The 15048-nt window shown below is 39.4% G+C and overlaps 1 protein-coding gene across 1 annotated transcript in view; it reads left to right on the plus strand.

The window, feature by feature from the left end:
• Positions 1 to 2993: 2993 nt before the first annotated feature.
• Positions 2994 to 15048, plus strand: part of RAMP3 (receptor activity modifying protein 3) — a 68516-nt gene continuing 56461 nt past the window's right edge. Inside the window, exon 1 of the mRNA XM_074283570.1 lies at positions 2994 to 3389. Coding sequence (XP_074139671.1) covers positions 3338 to 3389 — 52 coding nt within the window. The 5' untranslated portion in view covers positions 2994 to 3337. The remainder of the gene's footprint in view (positions 3390 to 15048) is intronic.

Raw genomic sequence — 15048 nt, forward strand, 5'->3', positions numbered from 1 at the left:
TTTGTACAAGGTACAATATTTGTTCCAGTTTATACTGGGTTCTCTGTGTATGGATACCATTATCTCTCTCTCTCTCTCTCTCTCTCTCTCTCTCTCTCTCTCTCTCTCTCTCTCTCTCTCTCTCTGCCTGTCTCTGTATCTCTCTCTGTCTCTCTTTTTTTGTTTCTGTCTTTCTGTCTGTCTCTGTCTCTCTCTCTCTCTCTTGTCTCTGTCTCTCTGTCTTTGTTTCTCTGTCTCTCTCTCTCTTGTCTCTGTCTCTCTGTCTTTGTTTCTCTGTCTCTCTCTCTGTCTCTCTGTTTCTGTCTCTTATTATTTTTTCCTCCCTTACCTTCAATCTGCACCCAATCAGCAGCTTGTTATCTCCTGAAAGCCTCCCAATAGGAGAGAGGTCATTAACTAATCTCATGTAGAATTTTGAAGGAGATTTTGATTATATTTGATTATATTAAGTTAAAAAGTTTTTACATAAATAAAACCAATGCATACAAGATTAGAAGGGAAATAGAAAACTGAGAAAATTTTTTTACATCCAATGGTTCTGATAAAGACCTCATTTCTAAAATGTCTAGAGAATGGACTCAAATTTATAATAATACAAATTATTTTCCAATTGATAAATGATTAAAGGATATGAAGAGACAGTTTTCAGATGAAGAAATTAAAACCATTTCTAGTCATATGAAAAAAGTGCTCTAAGTCTAAGGAAATTGAAACTATTTCCACCCATATGAAAGAGTGTTCCAAATCCTATTGATCAGAGAAATGCAAATTAAAACAACTCTGAGATATCATTACACACCTGTCAGATTGGCTAGAATGACAGGAAAACATGATGAATGTTGGAGGGCATGTGGGAAAACTGGGACACTAATATATTGTTGATGGAGTTGTGAATATATTATATATATATTATACACACACACACACATATATATATATATATATATAATACAAATAATAGGTCTAACTCTTTGTGACCCCATTGAGATTTTTTTTTTTTTGGCATAGATACTGGAGTGGTAAGCTATTTTCTTTTCCAGTTCGTTTTCCAGATGAGTAAATTGAGGCAGAGTTAAGTAACTTGCTCAGGGTTATACAGCAAGTGTCTGAGGCTAGATTTGGAACTCAGGTCTTCCTGACTGTAGCCTTGGCACTCTATCTGCTTTGCCATATAGCTTCATTATCAGAAAGGGGGTGCCACCTCACTTGAATGCCAATCAACTTTTCTTAGTGTAGCCATGGTAATATTCCATAGTCCAAGACCTTTACTTTGTTGTGTGTTAATAAAAAGGTTCCTCTCCTTATGGAGTCCCTGGCTTTACTGAAGTTGCTATTTGGACCTGCTCTGTTAACAGTTACATACATCACTATTAATAAATTGATTTTTGCTCAGAATTGTGCACTCAGTTTATCTTTATTGATTTTATTTGCCACATTGGCATATTGCATTACATATTGTAGAAGTGGTGATTACATTCACTATCTCCCAGTTTTAAAATCTTTATAATGGAATAATAAATTTGACCATGGACTTGTTATTGACCTCCAGAACCACTCTTCTTTATGTCTAACGAATTTCCTTATATGGAGAGAGCTTATCAGTTAATTTTTTTTTTGGGGGGGGAAACAATCCCTTGAAATATAATTTTAGAATTTATTCAAGTTGTAAGGTGCAATAGTCTCGACTCTTTTATCATATCAGCCTCTTATCTCTCAGAAGGAAGGAAAATGAAAATAAACATTAAAAATGGAGAGAGGAAAAAAAAAGAAGCAAGGTCATATATCCTCCAGGATTAGATAAGATAGTAACATAATGCTATCACCCCTGTGAGTACCGTTTATTAAGTGCTAGCCACATTCTGAAAACAGACTTTTGATAAAATATTTGTAGTTCTGATGAAAATGATGTCACATATTAAATTTGTACATCAGAGAGGTAGCTTGGGTTTACCTGGAAGAACTTGAGTTCAAATTGCCTCTGTCACTGACCATGGTCCATGAGCAATTAACCTCTCAGAGCCTCAGTTTGCTCATTTGTTGGGCTACTAATCCTTGGAGCAATGTCTTCTAAAAGTACCACCCTTTATTATTATTATCACAACTAAAGGAATAAGAAAAGAACTTGATACTTTGGGAATTGGCAACTATCTTTGGACAGCCCTTACCTTGCTATTTCTTCTTTCCAGTTAGACCTATCCCAAGGTAGCTAAGTGGTACAGTGGATATAGTGATGGTCCTCGAGTATTATTATTATTATTGGGAAGCCAAAGAAAATCGGAATAGTCTTAGTAGTGTCCTTGGATACAAGGATTAAGCAGAGGCTGCTTAATCAATGCATCCTGAGCTTTGGTGGCTTGAAGAAAAAGGTGTGTGTGAGTGTGTGAGAGTGTGTGTGTGTGTGTGTGTGTGTGTGTGTGTGTGTATGTGAGAGTGTGAAAGTGTGTGTGAGTGTGAGTGTGTGTGTGTGAGTGTGAGTGTGTGAGTGTGAGTGTGTGTGTGTGTGTGTGTGTGTGTGTGTGTGTGTGTGTGTGTGCCTGCGCGCTCACTAAGCCCTTCGAAAATTCATTCACATTCACATTCGTGTTTGGAGAGTCTGGTCAGGAAAGGAACGAAGACAGGACAACTACATTTACACAAACACATGTGGTGCTGATGCACACGAGAGCAAAGGGGGAAACACAGCTACAGACACACACACACACACACACACACACACACACACACACACACACACACACACACACACACCCATTCTCTCCCGTGACAGCGTCTGGGTTTTTTTTTTCCCTCTCTTCCTCCTTCCTCCTGCAGTCCTGTTTCGCTGTGGTTCCGGCCCTAACTCCCCAGGAGGATCCCAGAATAGCCATTACATCCTTTTCAGTCTCCATCCCATCCAAAGAAGACCTGCCGTGGGGGGAGGGAACAAAGCACAATCTCCCTGCCCCCACCCTCCTTCCCCCCCCCCAAAAAAAAAAAAAAAAAAAAAAAAGAAAGAAAGAAACAGGAGGGTTCCAGTTCTTAGGCTCTGAGCGGCGGTCTGCCTCTGCTTGAGAGGCGGGGGCAGAGGGAGTCGTGGGAGATCGCAATTCGGTTGGCTCTCCTCCCGCTCTTGCGCCCGGGCTGGAGAGAGTGGCGGGCACCTCGGTGCTGAGCCCGGCTGCTGCGCGCTGCTGTAGCAGCTCACCTATCTCGGACCGCCTCGGACTCCCTCTTACTCCCGGCTCCTCCTCCGATCCTCCCCTCTCCGTCCCTCCTATCCCCGCCTCCACGAGCGGGAGCCGGACCCCGGACCCTCTCTTGGGGTGCCTTCTTTCGAAGCTTCTCCGGAACGAGCGCGATGGAGCTGCGAGCGCGGAGGTGGCTGCGACTTTTCCTGGTACTCCTCTGGGGTAAGCGGGGGACCCTGAGGGTCTGGGAGAGACAAAGGGACCGGGAGTCGCCTGGGTCCGAGGAGTTTCTCGCCGGGGCTCAGGGGCTAGGTTTCTTGGTGCAGAGAGCTTCCTTTCCGAAAGGAGGGAGCGGCCGCCCGCCAGCAGGATCCTCTAAGTTTTTCTTTTGAAGTCTTGTCTGTCTCTGGAGCCATATACTTGAGAATCCTCACCCTCCCTCCTTCTGCCTAGTCGTGCGCTGCTCCCCCGGGGCGAAAAGGGGGCTTGCGCCTCCGGGAAGGAGGAAGGAGCTGTCCCTGCTGCCCACCCGCGAAACTTGGGCGAGTGGTGAGGCTGGCCAGCGAGGCTGTGAAGGGGGTCTGACGGGTGAGGAATTCCGCCGAGTGCTTGCGCCTCTTCTGCCTTCAGTCTCCCTCGGTCTTTCTGTCTCTGTCTCTGTCTGTCTCTCTGTCTCAGTCTGTCTCTGTCTTTGTCTATCTCTGTCTCTCTGTCTCACTGTCTCTCCCTCTCTCTGTCTCTGTCTCTGTGTCTGTCTGTCTCTCTCTCTCTCTCTCTCTCTCTCCCCCCCCCCCCCGGTTGTCTATCGGTTTGTTCATTTTTCCCTTTCTCCCCCACCCCAGTCCCAGACTAGGGGGCCAGAGGAGTAGAAGAGCTAGGGCTCTTGGCTGGAGGCGGGGTTTCATTCTCCGTGGTAGGGAGAAGTGGTCTTGGGGTCGGCCCCTGTGGATCTGGGAATTCTCAGGCGAAAACGTGGTATACCTGGGAGGCTGCTGGCCTGGGGCCACGGAGAGGGACGTGCGTTTTCGGATGGGGAGCCGAGGTGCCTTGTTTTCCTTTTTCATTTGTCTTCTGGGTTTATTTATTTTTTGATCTTTTCTTTTTTTCGGGAATGGGGGAAGGGGGCTGGTTGGGAAGCGGAGCGGGGAAGATATATGGTCTGAGAACTGGCCAGATAAGATTTCAACAGCAGCTAGAGTTGGGTTTCAATCAATTTAATGGACTTGGGTTAGAGTTCGGCCTTTGTTGTTGGCTACCTGTGTGACTCTGAGCTAGTCATTTCCCTTTCTCTAAACGTCTCTCATTTCTAAAAAGACTAGGTTGCATTGGATGAAAGCTTCCTTTCAGCGCCAAGGATGGTTCACTTGGGAAAGCCAGAGAGCGTTCCTATTACTTGGATTTTATCTATTTTTCGCCCTATGAAGATGCGGGTGGTGGTTGCAGTGACTTCAGTGTGGGGGTGGGAAGTGGGGGAAGAAGATTAGGAATTGTAAACTGGCTGGCTTTTTTTCCCCACCTCAAATGATCTTTCAGACAGGCTTTTCTTTGCACCCCTTCATAGCTTTTCAGTAGATGGGATAGCTGGAGTTCAAGAGACACCTTTCTTCTGGCTCCCTTCCTCTCTTTCCGGAACTTCTCTCCCTTCATTCCCTCCCCCGACCTCCTCGCCCCCTCCCCTTCATCTCCACCTTACCCCCGCCCCTTGCGTTTGCTGGGGTTTTTGAAGTAGCTCTGAAGCTGAGGCTCTTTCCTCCCTCCTCCTCCCCCCCTCCCTTGACATCTCATATTAAAGTCGCAGTTTTTGTTGGAGGGATTGTCTTGTTTAAACATTTTATCTCTAGTCAAACCTCCCCTTCCCCCAGCCCCATTTTCTTCTTACTAGTACAGAGCTCTGTACACAGAGGTCATAATAAATGTTTGTTGAATTGAATTGCATTACGTTCCCTAGATTGTAAATGAAAGGCATGGACGAAAAATGAGATGGAAAATAGGGGTTGGGACAGGGATTTAATTGAGATTCATTTCTCATAAGTGAATTGATTGTGTAAAAGCTAAAACCATTTGTCACCCTTGTATGAGTGTTTTCTCCCTTGTTGTTTTGGTGGAGGTGGGGAGGAGCTGGTGATGTTGTGAATTGGATTAGAGACCCTCAGTTTAAGGAAGAATAATTGAAAGTGCTAAGAGGTGAAGGCCAGAATCTGTAAAAAGCAAAAATACATTTCTAAGGTGATATGGAAGGAAGGGACTTTTTCCTAGTGGTCATTCATTCACTCCATCCTATCTTCCCCAAATCCAATTATTTAAAATTTCTTAATTTGAAGTTGCTTGGTAAGAAGATGTTATGATTTCATTTAGTTTGCACAGACCTGGCAATGAGTTGATGCCATTAGAAGTCTTATAGGTTAACAATTTTTTTTTAATGACAACAAAAGTTCTGCTTTAACTTGCTTTAGCTACCCCAGAAGAGTTATATTAGATTTTTGGTTTAATATACCCTTTAATTGTATGGAACCTAGAAATGTTTTTTTGGTGTTTATGATGTGTTTTACTTTGAGAGTTAAAAGTGTTGTGGTAAGGATGGTTTGTATAGGCATGTTGTAAAGTTAGCTTTGGGTGTGCATGGGTGGATGAATTGTGTATACCTGCCTTTTTTGCCTGAAGGCTAGATGGAAAAATGGAAGAAAGGAAAGTTCTCCTCCCCTCCAATGTTGTAGGAATAGTTCATGTCAGAAGAGTTCAGTTTTGTGATTTGTCTTAAAATTTCCAAATCATGACCATTTGAAGGAGATAGCTAAAAACCACATAAACTTTCTATTTGGATCCTAAAAATGATTATTTTGGAAGATCCTTGAAGTTGTTACCTCTGGAATTCCCTGTTATTATAAATAAAAAATGTGCTACCCCACCCTACAAATATGTAGATTTACGTGTCGATTTCACAATTAATTCTAATACACACCTAGCCCAGATTTTTCAGTTCAGCAGAGGGCATATATTGTTGCTAGGAGGTTATGAAGGATTTATTTAATTGAATGTGATATGTTAATTGATTTTTTTTCTCTCCCCCTCCCCCATTAGGATGCACTAATGAAAGGAATGCTCCTGGTTTTAAAGCAAGTTGTTATTCTCCCTTTCTAAATCTTTATTATTAATTTTTTAAATTATTTTTTGGTGTAGTTCCCAGAAATTAACAGTGTGCTATGGTCCTTAGGTAACAGAGTGCTAGGCTTGTACTTGTAAAGGCTCATCTTTGTGAATTCAAATCTGACCTAGCTGTATGACCCTGGGCAAGTCACTTAACTGTTTACTTCAGTGTTCTCATCTGTAAAATGAGCTGGAGAAGGAAATGGCAAAGCACTGCACTATCTCTGCCAAGAAAACCTCCAATAGGGTCACAGAGAGTCAGACATTACTGAAAAATGATTGAATTACAACAGTAAATAATGTGTTGTCTCACTCTGTGGATCTACTGTAGTTGGTAATGGGTATCTTGCCCAACATCCTTAGATAAAATGAATGTCAGGTGGTAGAGCCTTGGGACCAGGGTTTTATAAATAGGTAGGTGACTGTCTGCATGTCTTTGTAATATAGTTTCCCAGCTTGGTTACAATATTAGTATGAAATGACTTTATTGAGGCAACTTTTTGGGGATATTCCTATAGTTTTTTTTTGACTACTTAGGGTGATTTATAATATCACAAATAAAATTCACTAAAAAAAACCACAACATTTTAGTAGGATTAGCCCTTGGGAGGACCTTTTTCTTCTTTGAGTTTGCGTTCCTAACACTTAGCATGGTGCTTTGGCCATAATAAGCACTGTTTTAATTAGTTCTGATTTGCCTGGATTGGATTGCATTCATTGGGTTGCATTGCCTGGGATGTTTAGAGCTGGGAGGATGTGAAATATGATTTGATTCAATCCTTTTATTTTACAGATGAAGTGAGAACAAGAAAGTGACTTGCCAAGATCATGCAGCTAGATTTTGGCAGAGTTGATAGTGGAACTTAGGCCTGTTGGCTCCTATTTTCATGCTCTGCTAATGATATCACACTACTCTTTCTAACATGGTTATCTTCTCTGCTTATTTATTTTTATTTCTTTCTCCCCCCCCCCCCCCATTTACTGCTCTCCTGCCTCTGGAGTCTGGAACTCATTGTTTAAAACAAAAGAAGCAAATGTAATACACGCTAGTTTATTTTTAGGGTCTGCATGTTCTTTTTCAGCTTTAAGCAGCAAAGAGCATTAGTATTTTTAATGTTGTAATGTCCCATCCATTTAATAATGTAACAGGTAGTATGAGTGAAAAGCACCTATTTGTATTTATAGAAAACTGGTTCCATGTGTTTACCATCTGGGCTGAATGTATGTTTTCTTTCTGGAAAGGTATTTAGTCATTTGCTTAATGCTATTGGCTCAGATTCATTATAGATATATTATAGAGCCACAATGAATGCCATTATTCAGTATAATTTGAAAAGAATAAAGCAAAATAAAACCTTTAAGTGATTATAGAGTTTACTATTTTGGATTTGAGAATGTATATCAGAAGAAATTGGGAAGATTAAGGAAATACACATCATAAAATGCATTTAGAACCCTCTTCATTTCAGCATCAACACAAAAGATCTCTTTCTGCAAGCAAGAACTAATTTAGCCTACACTGCTAATTTTACTGTTAAAGTTATGTACTGGGCTTATAAGCTTCTAGACCTTCATCTATTCATTAATTCTTAGAATCTCTAAGGTCATCTAGTTACATCCATACTTCTACAGGAATCCCCTTGGTGACATTCCTAATGACTAAACATCTAGCCCTTGAATGGACATCTCCAGGGATGGGAGACTATTTCTTGAGACTGCTTATTTTTCAAACAAGTGAACAAAACAAAGAGAAAGAAAAAAGCCCTTGTAAACAAAAGTATTTCATTAGCAGTTTCAAGTTGAACTTCCTTGCCAAATGGTGGAATTGACCTTTGGTGTGAAAATGAAGAAGTCTTGTCCCTGATTTGTTGTTGTGTATTTTAATTCTGTAAATTGTTGTCATTTTCCACTGCCAACAAAGATAGGGATCTCATGAACTACACAGATGGGAATTTCATGAATTGCACAGGATTTTCCAGATGGTGGCAGCAGAAGATATTCTAAATTCATGCCCTAAGTCCTCAAACAAATTATTCTTTGGAAGAAATGAAATTTGTTACTTTACTAGAATTAAAAGCCAGGGAGAAAGGGAAAGAGGGAAGAAGGGAGGGAGGGAGAGAGGGAAGGAGGATAGGAGAGAGAGAGAGAGAGAGAGAGAGAGAGAGAGAGAGAGAGAGAGAGAGAGAGAGAGAGAGAGAGAGAGAGAGAGAGAGAGAGAACAAGAACTCCTTTATTTTCTACCTTTTGGTCAAAGAAAATATATAGTAGAACCTATAGCTTCTTGGAACCCCAATTTTGCACTCTGATGCTGCATTAAAGTATGATCTTTCTTTCATGCTATGGCCCTTCAGTTATCTGGAGGAAGCTATTATATCTTCCTAAAGTCTTCTCTTTTCCCAGTTCAGACATTCTCATGTTTAACTAGTTTTCACTTAACTTTTTTTTTAAACCAGCATATCTGATCTTTAATCTTTGTATACAAGATTTACTTGACATATCTCAATGCTTGATAACATGACTTCTTATTTCACTGAAAAAAAAAATGGAAACTATTCACCAAGAGCACCCTCTTCTTCCTTCTTCCTCCACTCACACCACTTAAATGCCTTCTGCTATTATCTACTCTGTCATTCCTATGTCATATAACCCTCTTTCTTCCTCTTTCCCTCCCACTCCCCACCAAGGCAAACTCCTCTACATGCACACATGATCCTGTTCTGTCCTGTTTTCAGCATATTGCTTCCTCTAGCATCCCTACTTATTTTCACCTTCTCTCTATCTCCTGTTTGATTCTTTGATACTTTTAAATACACACACATGTCATATCTTAAAAAAACCCAAAAAACCCCCACAAAAACTTCATCTGATCTGATCATCCTTTCTAGTTATCAGATATCCTTCTTTCTTTTTTCAGCTAAATTCCTTGAGAAATCAGTCTATAATTGGTGCTTCCACTTCCTTTTCTTTCACTTGATTCTAAAACTTATGCAATCTGGCTTTTGACTTTCTCATTCAACCGAAACTATTCTCTGTAAAATCATTAGTTATCTTTTATTTGAAAAATTGAATGCCCTTTTTAAAAAATCCTCATTCTTCTTACCCTCTCTACAGACCTCAACACTATTAGTCATTTTCTTTTGATATTTTGTTGTCTTTAGGTTTATGTGACACTACTCTCTACTGGTTTTTGTTCTACCTCTCTGACTGATCTTTTTTAGGCCTGAAAGATTTGAATTTTTTTTCTGGGTCATATCCGCTAACTGTGACTTTTTTCCAAAGCTTTGTTCTAGGCTCTTTTTTCTTTGATCTCTATATTATTTCTCTTGATGATTTCATTGCTCCCATCAGCTCTGTGCTGATAATTCTCAAATCTTAAATTTGGAGACCACTTTCCTGGTCTCCTCTTTCATATCTCCAATTGTCTATTGACCACCTTAGGCACCTTAAACTCAACATGTCCAAAATTGAATTCATTGTATTTCTCTCAATCCATTTCTCTCTTCAACTTCTCTATTACTACAAAGGACATCCTTCTCTTCCAAGTTATCTAGGTTCATAACCTAGATGCCATTTTTGACTTGTCATGTTCCTCATTCCTCACAATCAAATAGTTGCTGTTAATTAAATCTTTGCAACATTTCTTGTATATGCCTCCTCTCATCTGTCATCCATTGCCCTGGTAACTGGTAAGCCCCCATCACTTCACACCTGAACTATTGTAATAGACTTCTAGTTGGTCTCCCAGCCTCAAGTCTTTCTGTATTCCTGCCCATCCACCATTCTAAGTGATCTTCCTAAAAAGCTATTCTGACTACCATGTTTCCTCTCCCCTCCCCATTCAGTAAACTCAAGTGGCTTCCTAATAAATCCAGGATCAAATGTAAAATCCCTTGTTTGGCTTTTAAAGACCTTTATCATTGGGTCCCTTTCTATCTTTCCAGTAATCTTATACTTCATTCCTTTCCACATATTGTATAATCTGATAACATTGACCTCCTTGTTTTAACTTGAACAAGTCACACCATCTTCCAACTCTTTGTATTTTCATTGGTTCCCACCCTTGCTTTGAATTCTTTCCCTTTTTATCTCCATCTTTTGGTTTTCTTCTGTCTCATCTGAAATCCCACTGTTTTGCTTAAAGCTCCTGCCTTCCCTTTATCTCCTCTGTTTTTCTGTCTTTATCTCTTTCTCTCTCCCTTGTATTTGAATGTTCTCTCCTTCATTAGACTATTTAGATTCTTCTATTAGAGCTCCTTGAAGGCAGGGACTGTTTTGGCCTTTATTTGTCTACCAAAGTTCCTGGCGCATAATAAATGTCTGATAAATGTTGGTAGACTTGACTTAATTTTTTTCTCCTTCCTGACTTTTTTCACTTTAAAATGAGAAAGATAGAAGGAAACTTTTATGACCACCCAAGACCTGATCAATATTCTCTGTATTTTTCTTCCTTTTTGCCTCATCCTTCCCTTCCTTTTTTGTTTATACTTAATAATTATTAATATTATGATCAATAATGTGAAGTCCATAACTTTAATGAAATTAAAGCAGAGGAGATAAAACATGTATATAGATATGCCAACATAGAATATGATAAATATGTGAAAATATAAAGAAGATGCTAGGAAACAGAATTTTACAGCGTAAAATGATTTAAAAGGTCATATAGTCAGATCCCTACTTGAAAAATTATACATAGTCAGTGTCAGTTCCCCAGGGTAGTCATTCTGAGTCATAACAACCTCAGAGATCAGAGATTTAGAGTGGATTTAGAGTGGGATCTTTGATGTCCAACAACAAAAATTTAACCATAAATTTTTATGGGTAAAGAAACTAAAGCTTAGGGAGGCTTAAGTGACTTGCTCTAGATCACATAGATAGATATTAAAGGGCAGGATTGGGATTTGAAAAACAAATGTTTTCATTAGTGAGTGTCCTTTTTATAGATCCAAGATACTTGGGTTTTTTTCTCCCAATTGAACATTCTCAAAGTCTAAACATAATTCAGTACCACCCAAAGTTTTGCTCTTTAAACTTTCTGGTCATATAAGGTGATGGGTAGAGGTGATGCTTGCTGGGAGTAGAGTAGGGGTTGTAGGTCACTCTCCCCTATTACTTTAGCTAGTGCTTAGGAGACTATGGTTGACTGATTTTTTAATGCTTTGTCTTTCCTTGCAGGGATAGCATATGGACTATTCCTTTTTTTTTTTTTTTGGTCAATGATAGTTGTTCTTTCAAAGAAGTAAAATAGTATTTAATTGATATTATCTGGGAAAAATAATTTTTGCAATTTCCCCCTTCAGAATGGGCTCAGAATAGAACATGATGGGAAGTGAATAAAAAAGCTATTATTTCTAAGACATAGGGTAGTACTGGTTGTTTTATGCCTAAGAAAATCACTTTGGAGATTAACTTAGTTACTGCAAACATACAAGTTCTTTAATTAGAACTGTATGAAGGAGAAAATTGCTTTGCTGGCAGAAAGCTGCATTTTTTTTTCTGGTTTTGTAAAATATTAACAAATTTGGTTTCACCTTAAGACTTTTGTCTATGTGCCATCCAAGTGACAGGACACAGAAATGAGGAGCATATTTCAGGAGTCAAATGTTTCCTCTTCTCCTCTCCTTTCCTCCCCTCCCCTTCCTTTCCCTTACCTCCTCTTCCTTTTCCTTTTCTCCTCCCATTTCCTCTTCTTTTGTCTTCTCTTTTCTTGTCTTCTCTCTCCTTCCTCCTTCCTCCCCTCCCTCCCTCCCTTCCTCCCTCCCTCCCCTCCCTCCCTCACTTCCTTCCCTTCCTTCCTTCCTTCCTTCCTTCCTTCCTTCCTTCCTTCCTTCCTTCCTTCCTTCCTTCCTTCCTTCCTTCCTTCCTTCCTTCCTTCCTTCCTTCCTTCCTTCCTTCCTTCCTTCCTTCCTTCCTTCCTTCCTTCCTTCCTTCCTTCCTTCCTTCCTTCCTTCCTTCCTTCCTTCCTTCCTTCCTTCCTTCCTTCCTTCCTTCCTTCCTTCCTTCCTTCCTTTTTCTTTTCTTTTCCCCTTTGGCACTGATTGATCCTTTCTTTTTCTCCATCCACTTCAATGAAATATACTGAAAACTGAAGAATGAGATATTTTGACCTTAGGGTTTCTCTCTGATACACAAGGTATGCTGAAACCTTCTTGGTCTCTTTATCCTCCAGATTGGGGGTTCCAGTTCCTAATGTTTTTTTTCCTAGGGCTGATGAATAAGTGACCAGTTTGTTTAAAGCTCTTCATAGCTTTGGCCACATCCTGATTATCACTTTACTTATGAAAATAATATTGTTTTTGCCCAAAATACAAAACCATATATGGGATGTAAAAATGTTAGTTTGTGAATTGTAAATATTATGGAATTTTCTTAAAAAGTTCTGTAGATAATTGGCTTAATAAAAAAAAATTTGACCTAAGCAACAGAGTAGGAAGTTATTCTTCTCTTAGTCAAAATATAGTCATAGTTATAATGGATTTCATAGTTAAGGAGTAGGTAATTTTATTTTAGTTTGTTTCATTTCATTTTCTAATGGGGAGGAGGAATTGAGCCCTAAGGGGATTGGGTTGAGAAGGAAAGCAAGTTTGAATTTCAAATATGATGCCAAATTGAGTGAAAAGAAGATGAGAAGTAGTTGTGTTGAAGGCCCTAGGGGACAGAAGTTAAACCCAGAGAAGGCCTAGAGGGACCATGGTAATACCTTTTTATGGAAGAAGGAATTAGATTGTGTTACATACAACTCAGATTAATGGGCAAAGATTGTAGAGAAGCTAATTTTTATGTCACGTGTGGTAAGTGACCTGCAATCCATTTTACCTGGAGTAAAAGTATGTTAAAGGCTGTATTTCCTAGGAGATAAAGTTGCAAAGAAAGGATGGTTATAAATTGTAGAAGGCCTTGAATGCCAGAATGCCAAAAAATATTTAACTTGCTCTTTAGAGTTTTGGCATGGTATTTATGGAACATTCTTCATATGAAAATTAGATCTCTGATGCTTTACTGTTTCTTCACTGATTTGAATCTGTATTGTAATACAGGTCAAAATGAATTATTCTTGTGCCATCCAAATCAGAATTTTCTGGCATTAAAACGTGAGGACTTATAAAAGTAATATTAAAATATGTTTCTCATCTTATCTAACATGTATATTACATTCTAGTCAGTTGAATACCTTGCCTACCCCTAATCCAGGTTCTTTTTATTTTGTAGGTAAAGGGAGATTGAATAAGTTTGGATGGGGGGGCATAAAATGGGAAAAAAAGATTGCTTTTGCTCGGTTGTAAAAAATGGTATTAAAGAAAGAGTCAAAGATAAATTTAGTGTTTGGGGTCTAGGGGTTTGAGAAAAAGGTCTTGCCACTAATGGGAAGTTAGGAGGAGAAGCAGCAGCAATGAGTCAACGAATCAGCAAACATTTTAAAAAATATTATGTGCCTGGCATTGTACTAAATGCTGGGGATGCAAAGAAGGGTAAATCTATTTCTGACCTCAAGGAGCTCACTTTCTTATCGAGAAAACAACATGCAAACAACTATGTAGATATAAGATATATACAAGATAAATTGTAGGTCATTTCAGAGAAAAAGTATTAATATTAAGGGGTATCAGGAAATCCTTCTTTGCTGAGGAAGCCAGAGAAATCAAGAAGTGGAGGTAAAGAGGGAATACTTTGCAGGAATAGGTTATGGAGTGTGTTTTATACAAGGTGGCCAGTGCTGCTGGATTGTGTGTGTGTGTGTGTGTGTGTGTGTGTGTGTATGTATAAGTGTATGTAATTCTCATGGGGGTATAGTAATGGATTTGGTTTAAGATGTATTAAATTTCACTTATGAGTAGAACATCCAGGTAGAGGAGATCAGTAAGCAGTTAGAAATATGTGTCTGGAATTTCCAAGAAGGGATAGATCTAGATTTGGTAGAGGATGTAAAAAGAGACCAATGGTGATTGAGCTTTGTGAAAGTGTGTATTTAAGGCACCAGGAGCTAGCAAGAGAAACAGGATTAGAGAGGTTATAGAAATAGCAATAGGACCTTGAATCAAATACTGCAGAGAAGTCAAGAAGAATTAAGATTGCAAAAAGACAATTAGATTTGTTTATTAGAAGCTCATTACTGACCTCTTGGGAGAGCAGTTGCAGAGTCCAGATGGCAAGTGGTTGAGTGGGTGATGAGGCACTCTGGCAGAGGGGACATTATTCTTCCAAGCTCTTAAGTAGTGAAAAAAAAGACTGATAGCTCAAAGGGAATCAGGGTCAAAGAAAGGATAATATAGGATAGAAAAGACTTAACATGTGAGTAGGAAAAAGTCAAGGATCTGGTAGAAAGAAAGGGACTGAAGGTCAATCTATCAAAAGCCTTCATTAAGCTCCTGTAATATGCCAAGCACTGTGTACTAGGGACCGAGATTTACAAAACAAAAATGAAGCAATCCCTACACTCAAAGAGTTTACGTTTTTGGGGAGACAATATGCATGTAAATAAGTCTTGTAGGATATATAAAAAATAAATACAAGTTAATTCAGTTTTGGTTGGGGGAAGGGAGGATTAGTCTTTTGAGGAGGAGTGGAAAGGATCAGGAAATTTATTGAGGGAGTGTGTATATTTAAGGCTTTAGGATTCAGTAAGAGAGACAGGATAGAGAGATTATAAATCTTAACATGTTAAAATATGCACCTTTGGGAAATCACTTTGTCAATGGGTGTAGAACGAATTTGAGAGGGTTAGATTTAGACAAGAAGA

The sequence above is a fragment of the Sminthopsis crassicaudata genome, chromosome 1, assembly GCF_048593235.1.
Source record: "Sminthopsis crassicaudata isolate SCR6 chromosome 1, ASM4859323v1, whole genome shotgun sequence".
Classification (NCBI taxonomy): domain Eukaryota; kingdom Metazoa; phylum Chordata; class Mammalia; order Dasyuromorphia; family Dasyuridae; genus Sminthopsis; species Sminthopsis crassicaudata.